This window comes from Lynx rufus, unplaced genomic scaffold (genome assembly GCF_022079265.1).
Source record: "Lynx rufus isolate CCGP_SWC_20201006 ecotype Redwood Valley unplaced genomic scaffold, mLynRuf1.p SCAF_26, whole genome shotgun sequence".
Lineage (NCBI taxonomy): Eukaryota > Metazoa > Chordata > Mammalia > Carnivora > Felidae > Lynx > Lynx rufus.
In genome coordinates, this window is record NW_025814841.1 from 3,649,323 (window position 1) to 3,668,658 (window position 19,336).

Below are 19,336 nucleotides of genomic sequence, written 5' to 3' on the forward strand. Positions count from 1 at the left end.
ATTATTTATAATTATTATTTCAAGATTTGTACAAAAGTATCAGGAGCATCTTAGATTCCTATGAAATTAAACCTTTACCTTTATTTCATTAGGTCCTCTGTTAATAAAACTAACATCAATCTTACACAGCAGGAATCCATACTTGAACTTTATTAAGTCAGGCTCACTTTAATCGCTTCTGAAAGAGTTCTTAACAAAGCTAAGCCCCATAAAAAGAGGCAGATAATCTGTTCCAGGGAGAATGGGGTTATATATGGCAATAATTTGAGCTATGTGTCTGCTTTGAAACATATCCCAAATATTTCCTGAAAAAGCTCTTCTCAGGGATATATCCTAGAAAGGAAAACAGATCGCTTCTAGCGTGAGCTAACAAAAACAAAATCCACATCCATGTATAATTTTCTTGGATGAGCCAGCTAGCATAAATGCAGTCAAATTTATAGCACAAGCTCTTACTTGTGTTCCATAAAAAAGCAATTCTAGGGTCATAAAAATATTTTCATATTTCATGTTTCATATTCTAGTACTATAGATTATTGACATTTAATATATCCTAGTTGAACCAAATAAAGAATGGATGAATGAATTTATTGAATACTGCTTGAAATATTGAATTAGTCTTAGACCCAACTTTTCTATTTCAATGCTTTTTTAACTCAAACATAATTGGCTTGTGCAGCATTAAAGGTATTTTGTTCTATTATGTGTATCAATGAATAATTTGTTTTTCACAAAGCTTTATATTTTTCTATCTACAAAACATATTTCATCATTAGTTTTTTTAAATTTGTTTATTTTTTGAGAGAAAGCTTTATTTATAAAGCTGATTTCTTTAGAGTTTGTTTTTCATACTTTAAGACTCATGCTTGTATCTGGAGATTTGCAGTCTATCTTCCCTTTTTCCTGTTCTGGGTCTGTTCTCCAATTTGCTCCACCTTTACATCTCCACTCACTCCTTCTCCAAAATAAGCTAAAGGATGTGCTACTTTCAAGAGTCTAATAATTGAATCAAACATTTTCCTAATTTATAACTTAAAAGATTGCCATATACATGTATGCTAACATTTACCAGCCCAGTCCCTCAAGATTTTACAAAGAAATAAAAGAGATCTGTAACAACCAAGTAAAATAGGTCAGGTTAGAACCTGAAAGACAGAGGAAATTCAAACTCTTCACAATGACCTCACTGCTCTCTAAAAAAATCAAACTGAATTTTGTGAGTTGAGCAAATGACTGACAACATGACTATGTAATTAAAGTGAAAAACACATTGCATTATAATACTAAGATTAAAATATATCAAATAAGAAAATGTATTGTGTTTACAATACATCAATTAGCCACTGAACATCATCTTTAGACCTTTCTCCAAGTCTAGAAGGAGATGGGGGTGGAGGGAAGGCAGGAAACACTAGCATCAAGTGAATCACAAAAGTATTATATAAGGGAGTAAAGCTTTAAGACATTTTTGGCCATAATCCACAGTAAGGAATATATATTTTATATTGTGGGCCTGTAGAGAAAAACGATTTTACAGATCAATTACCCTTACTCGGTGCACTCCAGTCTGATATTTTCTACTCTATCCTATTCCAATCCCTCCCCCTGCTCTGTCTCTCTCTCCCTCATTCCTTCCCTCTCTCTCTGTTTTGTTTTGTTTTGTTTTAAATGCTGGCCATGACTCTCTCATTTGATTCTAAAAGTGAGGAGAGAAGGAAAATAAGTGAACAGGATAACAATGGAAGGTGGAGGTGGCTTTGGGGGACTTTGCCCTACAAGGGATATGTACCAATACCTGGAGATATTTTAGATTATCATAACTGGGGGTGGGGATGATACTAGCATCTAGTGGGTAGAGGCCAAGGATGCTGCTAAGCTCCTTATAATGCCCAAGACAGTCCTGCAAAACAATTATCCAGCCCTGATTTCAATAGTACTGAAACTGAGAAATCTCCTCTAGACTAGACAAAACTGGAAAGTCAATACCACTTTTTAAAGGTTATGAAAAATATACTTTAAACTTCAAGAGAGAGATCTCACAATTAGATTCAGAGGTACTATGACATCAGCAATCTAAGACTTCTCTCCTTCCATAATCCAAAGACAAAAAAAAAAAAAGAAAAATATCAGTTTGCAATTTTCTAACCCAACACAAACTATAAGGAAGTAATCAATATAGCACTGTGAAAAGCAAACTATGTCCTAGTTAAGAGGTAAGTGTTACAAAACATGGAAATCTTTCTTAAGTCCAAAGTACCTATAATACAGTGGGCTTATATTGCTAGTTATTTTAGACTCTCAATTTCTTTAGGGTAGAAACTATGTCTTACTCATCTCTGTATTTTCTACTAGGTCCAATTCAACATCTTGCAAATTATAGACACTAAAAAGCATTTGGCTGAAAAAGGAATAAGTAGGTGCCTAGTCTTTAGCAACACATTGGATTTATATCTCAAAATTATATCTCAACAAACTAAAAAGTATATTCTTCTTAGCCTAAAAATACAAGCATAGTTCAACATGTGGCAGATCCTAGAAGAGGCAAAACCAACATAAATGACCACAATCCATGTAACCATGACTATACACTCATTCAAAACTCTTGAAAGTTGTCTCAAAAAAGTCTTGATTATTTTTGACCGTCATGGAACATTAGTAAGTAATCTAAAAATGTTTTTAATATCTATTTTTCGACAAATTACCAAACAATGAACACACTATCACATTAGTAGATAAGGAAACAGATCTAGAGTAGTTAAATAGGGAGGAGAAGATCATGCAGTTAATGAATTTCACAGCCAGGATTTAAACTCCTCTGATTCTAAAACCCATGCTCTTCTCCATAAAGAGCTCTTCTCCATTTATTGTTTCATGAATAATGGCCCAATCACTCATAGACTGTAATTATCAGCAGCATTTAACAGAACTTAGTGAATGAAATGACATCTATTATAAGTTTGAGTGAAATTCTGTATATTTAGAATAATAAGATCTATCCAAAGAGACAAATGACAAATGAATAAGACAAGAGCCAAAGCCACCAAAACACCAATAAAGGTGAAGTTAGGGAAAAAAAGAAGGAGGAGGAAGAGGAGGAGGAGGAGAAGAAGGTGGCTAGCCAACAGGACAGCAGAGGGGAAAAAAAATTAAACTATAAGCTTCTTCTGAATTACAGAATTTTATTATTTAAAACTCAGGAAAGACCCTGCTGTTTTGTAGATGCTGTAATATGACATACAAGGGCCTGCAAAGAATCCTTCTGCAATAAGAATGCTGCCTGGTGCTGTCTATACAATGCTGGTTAATACTTTGTATTATGTGATCCAAATTTGCTTTCCACATTTTTGAAAGGTTGTGCACAAGAATGAAAAGAGACAGAAATGTAAAGACAATGAGAAAGATGTCTGAGTTGTTAAACACATTCTTTGGGGTCATTTAGTCTAGCGATAATAAAGCAAGGAAATAACTATCTTTTAAAAGTTGGTTGATCCTCATCAAAATGATGTGTCCACATATAAGCATATGGGGGGGGGAATGCTGCTAATGAAACCTTTTTAATTATTAGGAAGAATTTTCAAGCATTAGTTAACTACCAATGATGGCTATGAATCATAATGTTAGATATCTTTATAAGTAGCATATTCCAAAATCAGACTGATACTTTTTCCACAAGCAACCAAAAATGCCTCTCTCATGATGAAAAGTCATGACAAAGTTTAATCTCTGTCCCAGTCTCTCAACAGCTATAACTTCACCTCCCTGAATACTATTATTGGGGGTAATATCCAACAGGAAAGTGTTATTTTATTTAAATTTCTTCCTCCAAAGCTGAATTATGATTGTTTACTGGAAATACATGTTGGGAGAAACCATACCCTGTAAAGCAGATTATTAGGCAGATGAGAAGGAGAACCATGTCTAGGTGTCTACCAGGAGTTCAAGTAAGGGAGGATACAGATGTGAATGACATTTTGTTTCTTTCTGTATTTGATAAATGTTTTAGTTCTACTAAATAGCATAACATAAAATTTTCACTCAACTCATATAGCTTTTTATTTATGTGAGATTTTTATGTGTTTATTTCTTATATCTTTAAGTAGTAAAACTGAAGACATTACTTTAGCAAAGAATAATAGAAGTACGTAACAGAATCTAAACTAATCCACTAAAGATAACCAAGCTATCTTTTTCTTACCTCTTAATATTATGATATACTCAGACAAACATGGAAAACGACCAAACTAAAGACTACTGATTATACTTAAGGAAGTATTACAGCTTGTGGGAAATAAACTTTCTATATGCTCTATGATAAAATTAAGATCTATAGTTTCTTCTTGTAGATCTATTTTAATAAACACAATTTTCTTATTATTTATAATTTCCATGCAACTTGTATGAAATGAGCGTCTTTTTTCCTCACTGTATTTACATTTTGTCCAAGCCCATTTGTTGAATAACTTACCCCTTCCCCTTTGGTTTGTGCTACTCTCTATGTTTTTATCACTTATTTGTTTTAATATGCCACTTTGGCATAAGGATTATTTTGAGCAGAAGGCAACTGAGAAGAAGCAGATACAAGAAAAGCTCCTTGCACTCCCCCTATTAGCCTAAAATAGGTATGATATAAATCTGTAAATGTGTCCCCTCTGCCCTCTCTATAAGGAAGGACAGAAGTTAATTATTCTACCAGGCAAAAGAAGGCTCCAGAGAAGTCTGAGTAACAAACTTTACTAGGTAACCCTTATCTTCTATTAGTTCACTCATACGTTTATCTTCCTGTGATTTGCTACCTAGAAACTCAAAGTCCCTTTCCTTAGTCTTTTCATTTCTCTAAAAATTTACTGTTCTTTTGTTAAGATACTATAGAAACCCAAGTTCTAACCACCCCCTTTAAGTTTCAAGTAGCTGGAAGCTCCCACGGGTATGCACAATCCACATAATAAACGTGTTTCTCTCTTAATCTGTCTTTTGTCGGTCTAATTTACCATCTCTAGTCCCCAGTGAGCCTACAATGCACAGAGGGAAAAAAAAAAAAAGAGTTAATATTTTTCTCCCGCACACCCTCCCTCCAGATTCACTTCTAAAAATAAAATACAGGAACCGATTGGGATTATGCCTATAAAATATCATTAACCCCAAGACACTGTTTAGAAAAAACATGCATCTTTACAATATTTAGCCTTCCCAATTAGGAACATGAAATGAATACCTACTCACTCAATGACTATCTTCTTTTATGTTAGTCAGTAAGTTTTATAGCTTTCTTATTAGTTTTTTAAATTTCTTACTGGTTATTTTTAAAATCACATTTTCTGTTTTTTGGGCAGAATGGGAACTGCTTTTCATTCATTGTCCTAACTAATTATTTTTGGTGCAGTACAAAATAATTCCATATTAATTCCATATCTAGCTGCCTTCTTGAATTTATTGATTCCTGGTGATTCTCATGAAGAAGTCGACTATTCATCAAAGGTGCCAGAAAACTGTGTGTGTGTCGTGCAAGAGGGTGGGTGATATAGGGGATTCATGTTAGATACTCACCTATCTGGTATATTTTGGCATACACCAAAATAAGTTACAAAAAGATGAAAAAGTTAAAGTTTAAAAAAGTAAATAATAAAAACATGAGAAAATACACAGCTAAATATTTAACTGATTTGGGGATGAATAAAGAGTTTCTACAGATAAAAGAAATGGGAAAAAATTACCATAGATGCAAAAACAGCTATATTAAATTCAATATTTCCAAATGGCCACAGAAAACTAGTAGAGAAACATCAAAATGGGAAATACATTTCAAACAGATGACAGTTAAATGGGTAAAAATCCTAACCATACAAAAAGCTCTTATAAATCAGTAAGAGAAAAACTAATTAATACCCAATAGGAACATGGGCAGGAGAAATAAAAGGAATGAACAGACAATTCATAGAAGATAATCAAACACCAACAAACATATAAAACATTCAACTGCACAACCGAATTCAAATGAAAATGACAGAGAGAGAGCATTTTGTACCCTATGCAACTGCAAAGATCTGGTATCTTGAGACAAAACTTAAGCACATCTGACAGGAGTATGGAGCATTATAACCTTTCTGGAAAGCAAGTTGGTATTCTGAACCAAAAGTTTGTAAGAATCAAAGCATGAGTACGTATTTGTGAAATTCTCAGGTATTAGACAAATGTTCTTATATAAAGATAACCATTATAATATTATTTGTGCTAGCAATTGGAAGCAACTGCAATGCCTCCCAATAAAGGAATAGTTAGTTTGTGGTACACATCTATATAATAGACGATTAGTGCAGCCATTTAAAATGTATTTATGAAGAACATCTAATGGCTTTGGAAAAAAGCTTATGATATGATATCAGTTGAAAAAATCAGAACAAAATTATATATATAAACATGTAAAATATAATGCATAGGAAAAAGGGAAGAAATGCAACAAAATGTTAATGGTTATATTTGGGGGAAAAGATTATGGATAGTTTGTATTTCATTCATTACACTTCGAGGAATTTTTCAGCTATTCTAGAGTAAATACATATTGTTTCTTGCCAAAAGAAACACATACAAAATGCTAATTTACAACTATAGGTAATAGGTATTTTTTTAATACAGCATCAAGTGATGCAAGAAAATTTTCAGAAATAAAGCAAAATAGATTTAAAAAAATCAATAGACTTTTCTTCCACAAGAATAACAGAAGATATCCACTTTTTAAAATTTTTATGTGAATTTTTTCTTCACATGGCCAGCACCATTAAGAAACTTCCAAAGGTTGTAATATCTATTAAATGTCAATCACCAACACAGCCTAAAAAGAAACCCTCATGGAATCAACTACAGCTAAAGTGTGATTGGAATCCAGTGCTTACCTTTCTCACTTACACTCTCACTTTCAATCTCCACATCATCACAACTGGTGTATTCAGGCGTGGAAGCTAATTCCTCCTCTGAACTGCTCAATGAAACCTGGCGCATTTTACCTCCTTTCTTTGATTTATGAGGCTTTGGTGGTGGAGGTCTCACGGACTCCGACTGGTCGGAACTGAGAGAATCGTTCCTTAACATTGTTTCCATCTTTTCCCGTTTTGTTTTCCTCACAGCAGAGCTAGGATCTAAGTGGTGCTGTTTCCGTAGTGAGTCAGTACGTCTCATGTCTGGTCTATCAATGGGTATTGGACTCCTCCGCGGGGTGGGAGGACTATGGTTTGTGGTCCTTTGTGGATAAGAACTTGGTCCCTGAGCCTCTCGAGTTCTTTCCATTGAGTAAGATCGCTGATTTTCCATGGCAGCTCTACGTTCAGATATAGATCTCTGCCTTGATGGTCTTTCCATCCTCAGCATAGAAATCCTAGAATCTTCCAGTTCAGCATTTGCCAAAGAGACATCACTATGCCTTCTCTCATGCCTCGCTCGGGACACTTCAGCATGAATACGCATTTGTTCTTCGTAGGGCTGTGGCTTTACTGGATACCGGGCCAAATTCGGATCGCTTCGATAGCGCGCCTGGTACTCCTCCTCTCTCCTTTGCCTTTCATATTCATCTCTGCTCTCCACATCCTCATCATCTACGATATATTCTTTGGAATGCCTATGACTTCTCCTGTTGGAGTCCCTGTAATTTATATGGTCAGACTCTTCGTAAAACTGAGGTTCACGCTGAGACCTCCTATCAGCATAATCTGATGGAGATCTAGGCATGGCGTTATCTGAAGTAGCATATTGTGAATATTCTTCTCTTTCTTCTCTTTGGTCGTATCTTCTATTCTGATCTCTGGATACTGAGGGACTTCGTGTCCTAAGTAACCAAAGAAAAAGACTGATGAGAAGAGCAACGTCTAAACAATTCAACGTTTTACTGATTCACTGGCAGGTTGACGAATTATATTCAGATAGTTCTTCTACTTTAAAAAAAAAAATCTTTTTACAGTCATGCCATAATAAAAGTTTTACTAATATTCATTTTATTCAGTTCAAATAGGAAATTTTAAAGGTACTTTTGATATGGTTCTTCAATGCCTGCACACTACATATGGAATATACTTAAATGCCCTGAAATAAGACAGCACCGTACTCTGCTTCTGCAAAATGGACTTTACTGTGATTTCTTTGCTTTGCTCAATACACTTCGACCATCTCCCAACTGCTATTCAGAGGCTCTGAAAAATTCCACCTGACATTCTCTCTATTCTTGACACCTCAATTTGAAGTCACTTGAAAATATAATGAAGCCAAACTGATTTGGCTCAAGAGCTGAATACTTTCTGGCTAAAACTAAACGCTGGCTCTTAAAAATCATTTTTCATTCATTAGCTACTTATATCACTCCTAGTACTGGTTCAGCTCAATCTTTATCTTAGCATTATATCTCCAACTTTTCTTTACTGTTCTAACTTGAGATACACAATTAAAAAACATACTGAAAATAATGACTTATTCATCACAGAAAGAAAAAAAAATCTTTGTAGAAGTCAGAGAACTGCTATTTTTATTCCATCTTCACTGAGATTAAGGCCAGCTCAATGACACCTCTCTTTGTCATCCCATCTGACCCCTCATACTTCCTTAGAGCCTCAGAAGAACAGACCGTATATTAAGTTCTCAACCTGCCCCTCTAACACTAGTACAACATAGTGGACCCTGTAATCATACAGAATACTCTTTGTCAACAAGATATTCACACTGTCCTCTTCCCTGGTACAAACCCAGCTAAATGTCAACCACTAGCCACGAAAAGCAGCGGGGAGATGACAGAAGTTGAGAATTACTATTACAGAGACTTTTGCCAGGACATATGAACGGGAGACGATAAAAAAGCAGGGTCAGTTGAAGTTAAAGATGACCAACACTGGATAGCTCAGTTGTGAATTTCTTACACGATGTGTGTGTGTGTGTGTGTGTGTGTGTGTGTGTGTGTGTGTGTGTGTGTGATATATACATATGTATTTTTTGGCCTAAAAGCAAGAGCAGAGAAAGGATCCAGGTGGAATAACCCAACCCAGGAACAGCCTCCTGCACCTCTACAGTTTCTGTGTCGTCAAATCTCTTTCCCCTCTATCTGAAATGCAGCCTGCCAATGTACCGATTAAGATTGGTTAGTAAAAACAGGAGTCACTCTAGGTTTTCCAGGCTTTAATACAGTGAGGGCTTTAATACAGAATCAAAAGCCACACAACGGAACCAGCAAAGGAGTGAAGGCCAGAGAAGTTAATGCTGCTGTTCTTAGCCTGAAGAACAAAAGACAAGGGTTCTCAAAATGTTCATTAGGAAGCTGCTGTTAATCTCAAGAGTCTTTGGGGAGTTTGCCACCAATTATTTCAGCTGCCTACGGCATGAGGGTGGTCAATTAACAGGAGCTTGCCAGGAGCCACGGAGACTTTCACATCTGCCCGTGTGCCTGCCAACAACTGCTGCTGGACAATAACGGCTTCTGTAACTCTTCCACCTTTCAATGTCACACAAAGGTATAGCCAGGGTAAACTGTCCCCAGAACCACAAAGGACAAAGTATTACAGAAAATGAACGAACTGGTCTGTTTTCCTAAATGTTTTATGATTAGGCAAGTGGACGTGATTTTTTTTTACATTGATATGTAAATGTACACTTACATATAAAACATTTAGGACTTGAATCTTTTTGGTTTTGCTACATAAAACCATAGACTCCTATGGTTTAAAATATACAATCAGGGGTGCCTGGGTGGCTCAGTCAGTTGAGCGGCCGACTTCGGCTCAGGTCACGATCTCACGGGGCTCCATGAGTTTGAGCCCCTCGTCCGGCTCTGTGCTGACATCTCAGAGCCTGGAGCCTAATTTGGATTCTGTGTCTCCTCTCTCTGTCCCTCCCCTGCTCGCCCTCTCTGTCTCAAATATAAACATTAAAAAAATACATTAAAAAATAAAATACATAATCAAAACAGAGCACTCAAAATAGAGCATAAACCTACCTAATATCCTATATATGTGTGCCCATTATACATAATTCCTTTTACTTTTTTGTCATTTTTTATACATATAACGAAAGAAAAAAAATAATTTAGCATGGTGGCAATGTGTCATAAAAAGAACAGAATTAAGGGATCTGAGTTTCTTGGTTCTGTTTTTGTTATTAACCAGTTATTTGAACCTATATGGCCATTTAACCTTTGAAAGTCTATATTTTAGACTATACACATTAATTCATATATTATTTTAACAAATATGTATTAGGTAAGAACTAAATGCCACATACTATAATAGAGATTAGGAATAAAGAAATGATAAGAGAGGATCCTTGATTTTGAGAAGGCGCATGATTCTAAAACTCTTCCATTTCTCAGGGACTATGATCTTATAATACTGACACCATAACTTCATCAAGTTAATATGCCTAAATGAAAGCTTTAGGGATAGCAAAAAAATAATGATACTTCTGTCAAAATGTCAAAATTAACTGTGCCAATTTTCAACATATTCACATCTCTTTAACTGGCCACTTATATCTACTTACTATATTAAAAAAAAACTAACTGAAATAAAAGATAATTTCTCTAGAGAACTCTAAAGAATAAGCAATTAAATCAGTTCCTCTAAACTGACCATCTAACCTCCATTAGATGCATACTTTATGTCAGAAATTCAAATACATTTTGGGGTGTTATTTTTTTCCAACCTCAGTCAAAAAATATATTTGTCTCTAAAAAGACAGATTATTCATAAACCAAATATAATATCAAGAAATTATACTGTTTCAAGAGTAAGATTCTAATGTTTCTCAGATAAGAAACATAAGAAAACGATCTTTTTAACTTCATTTATTTTTGAAACTTTTTTATTTGAGTATCGTTGACACACAATGTTACGTAAGTTTTAGGCATACAACGTGGTGATTCAACTTCTCTATTTGTTATGCTGTGCTCACCACAAGCGTGGCTATCATCTGTTACCATACAACGCTATTACAATATCATTGACTACATTCTCTACGCTGTGCTTTTTATCCCTGTGACTTTTTCATTCTGTAACTAGAAGCACGTATCTCCCACTCCCTCTCACCCACTTTGACCATCCCCTCATTGTTTAAATAAATTCTAATTTCCCTAAAATCCAGTGTGGATTGAAAAGGAAATTTTATAGCTAGCTATAAGTATATAAATTTTGAAAGCAGTATTACCTCATTACCATAGACCAGTAAGATCAGATCATCACTTAGAGCTCACTTTTGTGCCTTTGTATTTCCCCAGCACACATTCTATTCCCCATTCTATTTACAATTACCTAATCAGTGTTCTGTATTGTCCACTGGACTTTAAATTTTGATCCAGGAAGGACTGTGTCTATCATACCTTTGTAGTTCTACTATTAATTCATTCGCTGAACAAATACTTATTTAGGGCTTAATATGTGCCAGCTATGATTCTAGTTGCTGGAACTACATTAGAGAAGAGACACATAAAGTCCCTGCCCTAAATAAGCTTTCTTTCTGGTAGGCAAGACAATCAGCAAATAAATTAGGCACTAAACAAATAAAGGCAATTCCATACAGTGGTAAATACTATGAAAGAAAATTGAAACAGGGCAAATTTATGAAATGTATCTGAAGGAAGCTACTTTTGGTAAGAAATGTCTTCCTGAAAAGGTACATTTGAACCAAGACCTCAGTAATGTAGGTACACTGAGTGCAGCCCATCTATATAAAATATACAACTTCACTGGAAATGTTTTGGGTGTTCTCATTCAGTTACTATCACTTTGGTTTTTGTTGTTGTTGTTGTTTACTGAAAACTGTGTTATAAAATATAAAATCTACCAAATTCTTGATTGTTTGATATAAATCACGGATTTTCCAGGTAGTTCATCTCTAGAATCCATCTAAAATCAGCCCATCAAGCCTCCTCCTGTACCCCTCCTTTTCAAAAGATTTCATGCTCTCAAACTGAGAAAATTCCAATTCCACATTATACTTGATCCCAGTTGGGAGTCAAAAGAAAAATGACCAGATTAAATCAGAATGAAGGGGTATTGGCTTTATAATATTATTTAAAAAAACTTACATGCCTTAAGATTGTTAATACAAATTAATCTCTAAAATGTGGGACCTAAGGCCATACAAGAAAGTAAAATAAATAAATAAATAAATAAATAAATAAATAAATAAATAAATAAATCAGAAAATGCTAACAGAGAAATTGGATATTTTGAAGGCAATTCAACCTAACAGTGGCCTTCCTCCTCCTTACTATACTTCTTCCCTAAGTAATCTTACCCATTTCTATCCAGGAATGTTTATTATACTCTAAAGCAAGAAGGTTCATTAGGAACAGCAACTGGGTCTATGGACGCTGGCACATAATAGATGCTCAATAAATATCTGTTGAATTAAAGAACTGGTTAATTCTCCCTTAGATGATCTCTACTTTTCATGATATGCTCTTTCCTTCTATACCCAAACCCACCAATTTGCTAAAATAGTCTAGTTATTCTCTTTCCCCTACTGCTGTCTTGGCAGTGATAACACTATCAGGGAAAGGAAGGAACTGCTTTTCTTAGTAGTGCATGTTGTATGTTACTTTGGCTTTTGTTGTTGAGCTTCAAAATCCAACAATTGTTTATAAAATGATTTTTTTGGCAAATGTACTCTGAGTGTCAATCACTTTACAATTAAACATTTAAAACAAAACCTCTTTGTAAATTAGGGGATGCTAGTAATACATTTAGCATCACACTTGGTGTTATGGGACAGAGGGAGGGCGAAGAAAAGAAAACATGTCATTCCCCGAGGAATGAACATAAATTTTTGAAAGTAAGTAGAGTACAAATAAAGGGACTATAGTGAGCCTTTACAATAGAAAAAATATATTCTATTTTATTGGTAAATAATATTTATCATAGAATTCAGTTCCAAAAGAAAGCCTATTATTAATTAGCACTTAGAAAGTCATCTAAGTGCTAAATCATACCTTAGAAAAATTGAATTCAACATTAAATCCAGCAATCACATTGTTCTAGAGATTATGAAATTTGCCTGAAGCATCTGAATCATCCTGTAGATGCTGATTTGTACTGGATTTAAGTAAAAATAGAACAGTGCTCATGATTTCTGAAATTGGGATAACTATTGTCACTGTTACTTAACATGAAATTAAGTTTTTAAAGATGCATTTTAAGGTATAGTATCTTATAGTATATTAAAGTTATGCTGGGAGCGAGGCAAGTTTTAGTCTACGACTACTCTTGTCAAACAATGAAGAATCTGCTATCACTTAGTCCAAAATATTAAAATATTCTGTCAAATAATTTTACCAACTAGATCATGAATTACTTCATTTTTACTCTCCTTTAAATTAAAACTGCTGTGTTTTCTTAGACACCATGTATTTTTTTCAGGAACTGGAGAAAACCTCTGAAAATTCAAGTACTATATCAGTCATCTCCATCTTCCCTACTGCCCTTTATAAGCAAGTCTTAGCATTTATTCTTATCAGGTAGAAAACATCTAATAGGTAAAAGAATATAATGATAAATTATACAATTCTCTAAACAATCATAAAGGATTTAACACTATTTCACGCACAAATTATAATTCAGAAGAATGAGACAATTCATCCAAGATGTTATATGTCACTTAATCCTTCCAAGACGCTGAGATATTAAGAGGCAGGATCCAAAATTATGCCTTTCTTTAGAATAAAATGTATTTGTGACATCATATGGTGCCTTACTTTTTACCTCTATGCTTCAATCAATCCCTATTTCTGATATAACAATATCAGTATATATATTTGTATTCACTTTATATGTGCCTCATATCTGTTCATCTTACCTCTTTATTGAAATCTAGGTTATTACAATTATTTTCTCTCTCACCATATTATAGGGGAGCATTTCTGTTCATTGCTTGTAATTATTTTGTCATAAGGACTATTCAATCTATTTCTAAATATTCTAGCTATATATTCACTATATCCTCTATAATAAATGTTACTCTGATTAGAGCAAGAAATTACCAAACAGTCTCTTTAAAGCTCTGTGTCTAAAACTCAGATTGACTGATAGAAAAACTCCAGATAAAGATTCTTTCCCAATTAAAGTCATTTTCAACAATTTCCCAAAGGCAGTCTCAACTTACATACTGTGTAACAATTCATCATGTTTCTACCATATTTACAACTTTAACCATGCTATGTAGTTTGCGTTATTATACCACCTATGATAGCAACTACATATACTACAAAAAAAAAAATCATTCAGGCTCTGAAAATCTAATCTGGTATAAAATATTTGAAAACATTTATAAAGACAGTGAAAGCTTACATGGAAACTTAAGCTTTAATATTTATATGTTTTTAATTCTTAAGACCTATACAATTTTTAAGAATCATGATATTGAAAGTAAAGAATTTGAAGAGTGTTAATTTCTTCAAATTCAAATTTTATGCTATTCAATTAAGTACTACCTATAAGAAAGTCTCTTACTCATAACCTTTATTAGTAGAGATCATTAAACTACTGTCATTTATAAGTAAAAGAAGAGAAATGATATTTGAAGAATCAATAACCTGAAAAAAACCCTCTATCTTTATAAAAGCTTTATAAAGCATGGTTATTGCTAAATACATTTAAAATGATTTATTTTAATTCTACACAATTCTAGCCATATAGTTTAAACATAACATTGTAATCAAATTTGGAAATTTGAAACCATTAAGACACATTAAATCAAGGAATTAACAGAAATACAGGATCCTGTAAAATATGAAATATATAGACTCTATTCCTAGAATTTCTACAAAAAGCTTTTAACAAATCAAACAATTCATATTCATCAAAAAAACACACAAAAAAGACCAAACTTTTTTTAACACACATTTAACACATTTTTATAGTTTTACCTTGTGTTCAACCAATGCACATCTGTCCAGCATGAAGCATCATTGTTGACAAAAATACATCAACACTGTGCCAGGCAGTGCTTTCATTTAATCCTTCTCTAGCTCTAGCAAAATCATAGGATCCATCCTTAATCAGATGATTTGAAAATCTCTACGTGCTTACAATCATTTTTTTTTTCCAAAACTGAATTACTAAAAATTTACACACAAAACAGCACTCATTCATGGATGGAGTCATAGAATCCTGTAGTGATGAGCCTGTTAAGAAAAAGGTTACTCTGTAATGCTGTTACTATGTGGCTGTATATAGCTCCAGGTCAAGTAAGAATGTACCCTGTAAGGAGGATTACGGTACTTAGCTGATTAGTGCCTCACAATACTGAATACCAAATGCATCCTACATGCATGGCATTTGTGGGGACTAGACTTAAAATGGACAGATTGAGAAATCTGTAAACCACGTTCACCTACATGAATTACAGTATTTCTAAAATAAGAGATATCATTGTGTTTGTTATTGATGTCCCCCCTGTGCTGCTGTCACTTGTAAGATGTAGGGTGACAATAAAAGTCATTGATGGCTTAACAAGCCTATTTGATAATTTCTTTTTGATTATTCAATAAGTTTCTTAATCTTCAGTAAAAAGAGAATGCTTCCCCAGAGGTATAATGGGAAAGGGAATAGCAGTCAGTGAGTTTAATAAAAAATAATGGGTTCCATGAACTAAGAAGTTCATCAGACACTGAGTTTAAGTCAAGTTTTGCTCCCTTTATCACTTACTCTCTCAATGACTCTATTCGGTCACTCAAAAAAAAAAAAAAAAAAAAAAGTGAAGACAATAACACCACAGATTCCTTTCTACCAGAAACTAATCATCAAGATGTTAATAACTTCTGAGAGTTATATGTAAGTGATTCCACATAAACTTATATAAAACTGAGGAAAGGCCAGTGTTTGAAGAGTGGGGAAAGATGCAAAACTACTGTGCTGGTTTTTGGTCTCCTGAATTTCAAGTTTAAATGGGAGTCTAGGAATATGTGGTAGCACCATTCAAACTATTTGTGCAGTATTCATCTACACGATTCTCTCCTAGATTTAAGTCTAAATCTTGGAGAGGTTGTGGAGGGGTGGCAGGGACAGATATAGTAATTTTTACTCACTGAGATTCCTAATAAAGATTTGTAGATTATTGAAACAAATGCGATAAAAATTCATGATCACTCATTTTCATAGGAATGTGAACAATAACAAAAGTCACCCATTTAGACCCCATAGCTCGTATTAAAGTGGAAAAAAAAAAGATTCCACAGAATACTGTGATTCTTCCAAGCTGATAAGTCCAGAAGATTTCACAGTATTACAGTTGATATTATGATAGCAAAGCTTCCTCCTTTATTTTTCCTTCCATTCACTTTGCCCACCTCTGTGAGTCCTCTCAGCAGTGTTGTCCCAGCTATAACGTACACTCTCTGTTGCCAGTCATCTCCTCCACCATCAACCTTGTTTCCTTGTCCATTCAGTTGTCCACCACAGACCTTCATTCATATCATTCCTAATATGTTTCCTCTCTATCAATCTTTCTAGGTCTCCAGTTTATTTCTCCCTACACTTCGGGAGTCGTATTTTCCTTTTAGGATTATTTTCTCCATTTAAAAAAAAATTTTTTAACGTTTTTATTTATTTTTGAGACAGAGAGAAACAGAGCATGAGCAGGGGAGGGGCAGAGAGAGAGGGAGACACAGAATCTGAAGCAGGCTCCAGGCTATGAGCTGTCAGCACAGAGCCCGACGGGGGCTCGAACTCACGGACCGTGAGATCGTGACCTGAGCCGAAGTCGGACACTTAAAAGACTGAGACACCCAGGCGCCCCTCCCATTTTTAATTCTTTTCTTTTATACTCTTTTAAATTTTAATTCTTTGGGTAAGTACTTCCTATGCATTCAAGTTTATGAGGACCCAATTTGGGATTTAAAAGGATTTCATGAGTCTATTTATAATTGTAGTATCCATCGACTTCTTCAGAAGTACAAAATAACAAAAAGATTCTATGAATCAGATACCAGTAAATAATTTTTATTTAATTCATGATAATATTTTCAACTTACGTTTGAAAGATGAAGACCTTGTATATTCAAATCTCTAGAAAATGGTGCAGAAATGATGTTGCCCTCTACTAACCCATTGTGCCACTCCCTTCCTCCCACTATCCCTCCCCAAACTGCCACAAAGATTAGGAACCATTCTATATCAGAAGACAGTTTCAACCGGTAGTGATTTTAGTTCTCTTCTTTAAGGTGAGGAGTCCTTCTTTAAGGACTTCTTTAAGCCTTCTTTCTGAGTTTATGACAGCCTTAGAAACAACCCTACAATATTCAATGAAAACAATACGAGAAAGTACCATGAGCAAGATAGGAGAAATAGAAGGGAAAAAAAAGTATAAATACGTTTAACTAACAACTACCCTCTGTAATCATCAGTGAGAGACCCCAGAAAGAGTTATTTTACTCCATTCTCCCCTGAAATCTTTATATGATTTTAATATCACAGTTACTTTACTGAACTCCAGTTATTGGTTTAATATACCTTTGCATTCTCTCCTCACAGTTATTCAAAGAAAACCTCTTCACATAAAAGGAAACAAACACATCCACAAATATATATCAAATTAAAAAATCGATACTGCTTATCTGCAAACCAAAGACGCATATAATTAATTCTCATCTTAAGTGTTCATTTCCTGATTGGGAAAAAGAATAATACGGTGTTTTAAAATACGGGAAACATCGATAAATGGGTTTAAAGAGAAAAAGTGCATTCCATCTCAGTTAATGGTAACTCTTTCCTTCTAGTTGCTCATCCAACCGAAGAGGAAATTCTATAGGACCTACCTTCAGAATGCATCCCGAACCTAAACACTTCTCACCATCTCACCACCTCCTCTAGCACAAGCCCGGTGAAGTCATCACCATTTTTCATGTGATATACTGCAAAAACTTCCTAACTGGCCTCTCTGCTTCCACGCTGTCCCCCTTCACCTGAGTGTCAACACAGCAGCAAGAAAGCAAGTCAAATATGCTTGAAGCCAGTTGGTAGCTCCCTATTTTGCTGACCAGGCCTGGGGGATGTGGTGCCCGTCACTCTGTGGCCTCCTCCCCTACCGCTCCCCTGCTGGCTCACTCAGATCCAGCCCTGCATTTTCTTGCCTGCATTTTCTCACTTTAGGACCGTTGCTCTGGCAACTCCCTCTGCCTGGAATACCGCTCCTCCAGATATCAGCAGACATTTTCTAAACATCTCGTCAGTAGAGACCTTCTTTATTCATTCCTCGTCTCTCACCTTCTCAAGGGGCCTAGCCTGACCACCCATTACTTCGACCTGTCTCCAACCCTTTACCCCCATTCCCGATCCCCTAAACCTACTTTATTGTTTTTAATCTTTTTCAGAACACTTATCTCCTAATTATAATGTATTTTTTATTTGTTTCCTGTTATGTACACGTTGCAGGCAAGGACCACTGTTTTGGTCATGTGATCCCCAAATACCTGGCACATAGTAGATAATAAATATTTATCGAATAAATAAATAAAGCAACATAAGCAAGGTAATTTTTACACTACAACAAAAATAAATGTCATCTGTCCTATTCGACCAGCCTATCTACCATAGAAACATACAAGGATTAGCCAAAAATTACACTGTTTGTTTTCTTTTTTGTATTTTACCTTAAAAACTAAACTCACAAATTACCCAAAATACCACTTCCAAGGGAACAAATAAAAGATGTGCCTTCAATGCGCGAGTTTTGAGAATATCAACCTCTTCATTCTCCCAGCCCGATTTTTTTTCTGTCCAATTTTGTTGATTTGTAAGAGTGATTTGAGAATTTCAGTGACTTTTTCCGAGATGTGGAGAAAACCGCATTGCTGAGATAAGTAGGAAGAGGCAAGGAGTTAAAAAAGAGGTTGTTTCTTGATAGAGAACAGAAAGAATCTTGCCACCAATATGCATGAGAATATAACTCAATTAAATTATTTTAGAGAGTGACAGGTACAGAGAAAGCTCTTATTAAACAGGATTTTTCTTGGAAGAGAATTGATGATAACCAACTCAGTACAGTACTGTTTGGAGCCAACTACCATGACAAAATTAACACACACACACACACACACAATCTATTTTATTTAAATGTAGGGCACTTCATTATACCAGTATTTGAGGTCACAGAAGTTTTCCTATATAATTCCTGTATGCTCATATGCCAATAAATACATAACATGTAATGTATCTTCACACAAAGCTAAAGGAACGGGCACAGATTATTTCTACATGCTCTTCAACTTCAGATCTGACCATTAGACCAATTAAAGAAACCTGATTTATCTTCAAGTTAACAGAATGTTCTTCCTCAGAGAATTCAGCACCTAACATCTGCCCGCCAGCATGATCTGTCG

The 19,336-nt window shown here is 34.8% G+C and overlaps 1 protein-coding gene across 39 annotated transcripts in view; it reads right to left on the reverse strand.

Annotated features, from left to right (window-relative positions):
* RIMS2 (regulating synaptic membrane exocytosis 2) overlaps positions 1–19,336 on the reverse strand; it is a 614,217-nt gene that overhangs the window by 319,534 nt on the left and 275,347 nt on the right. For all 39 annotated transcript variants that reach the window (XM_047088894.1, XM_047088906.1, XM_047088888.1 and 36 more), the window contains one exon: positions 6,888–7,813. In XM_047088894.1, coding sequence (XP_046944850.1) covers positions 6,888–7,813 — 926 coding nt within the window. The remainder of the gene's footprint in view (positions 1–6,887; positions 7,814–19,336) is intronic.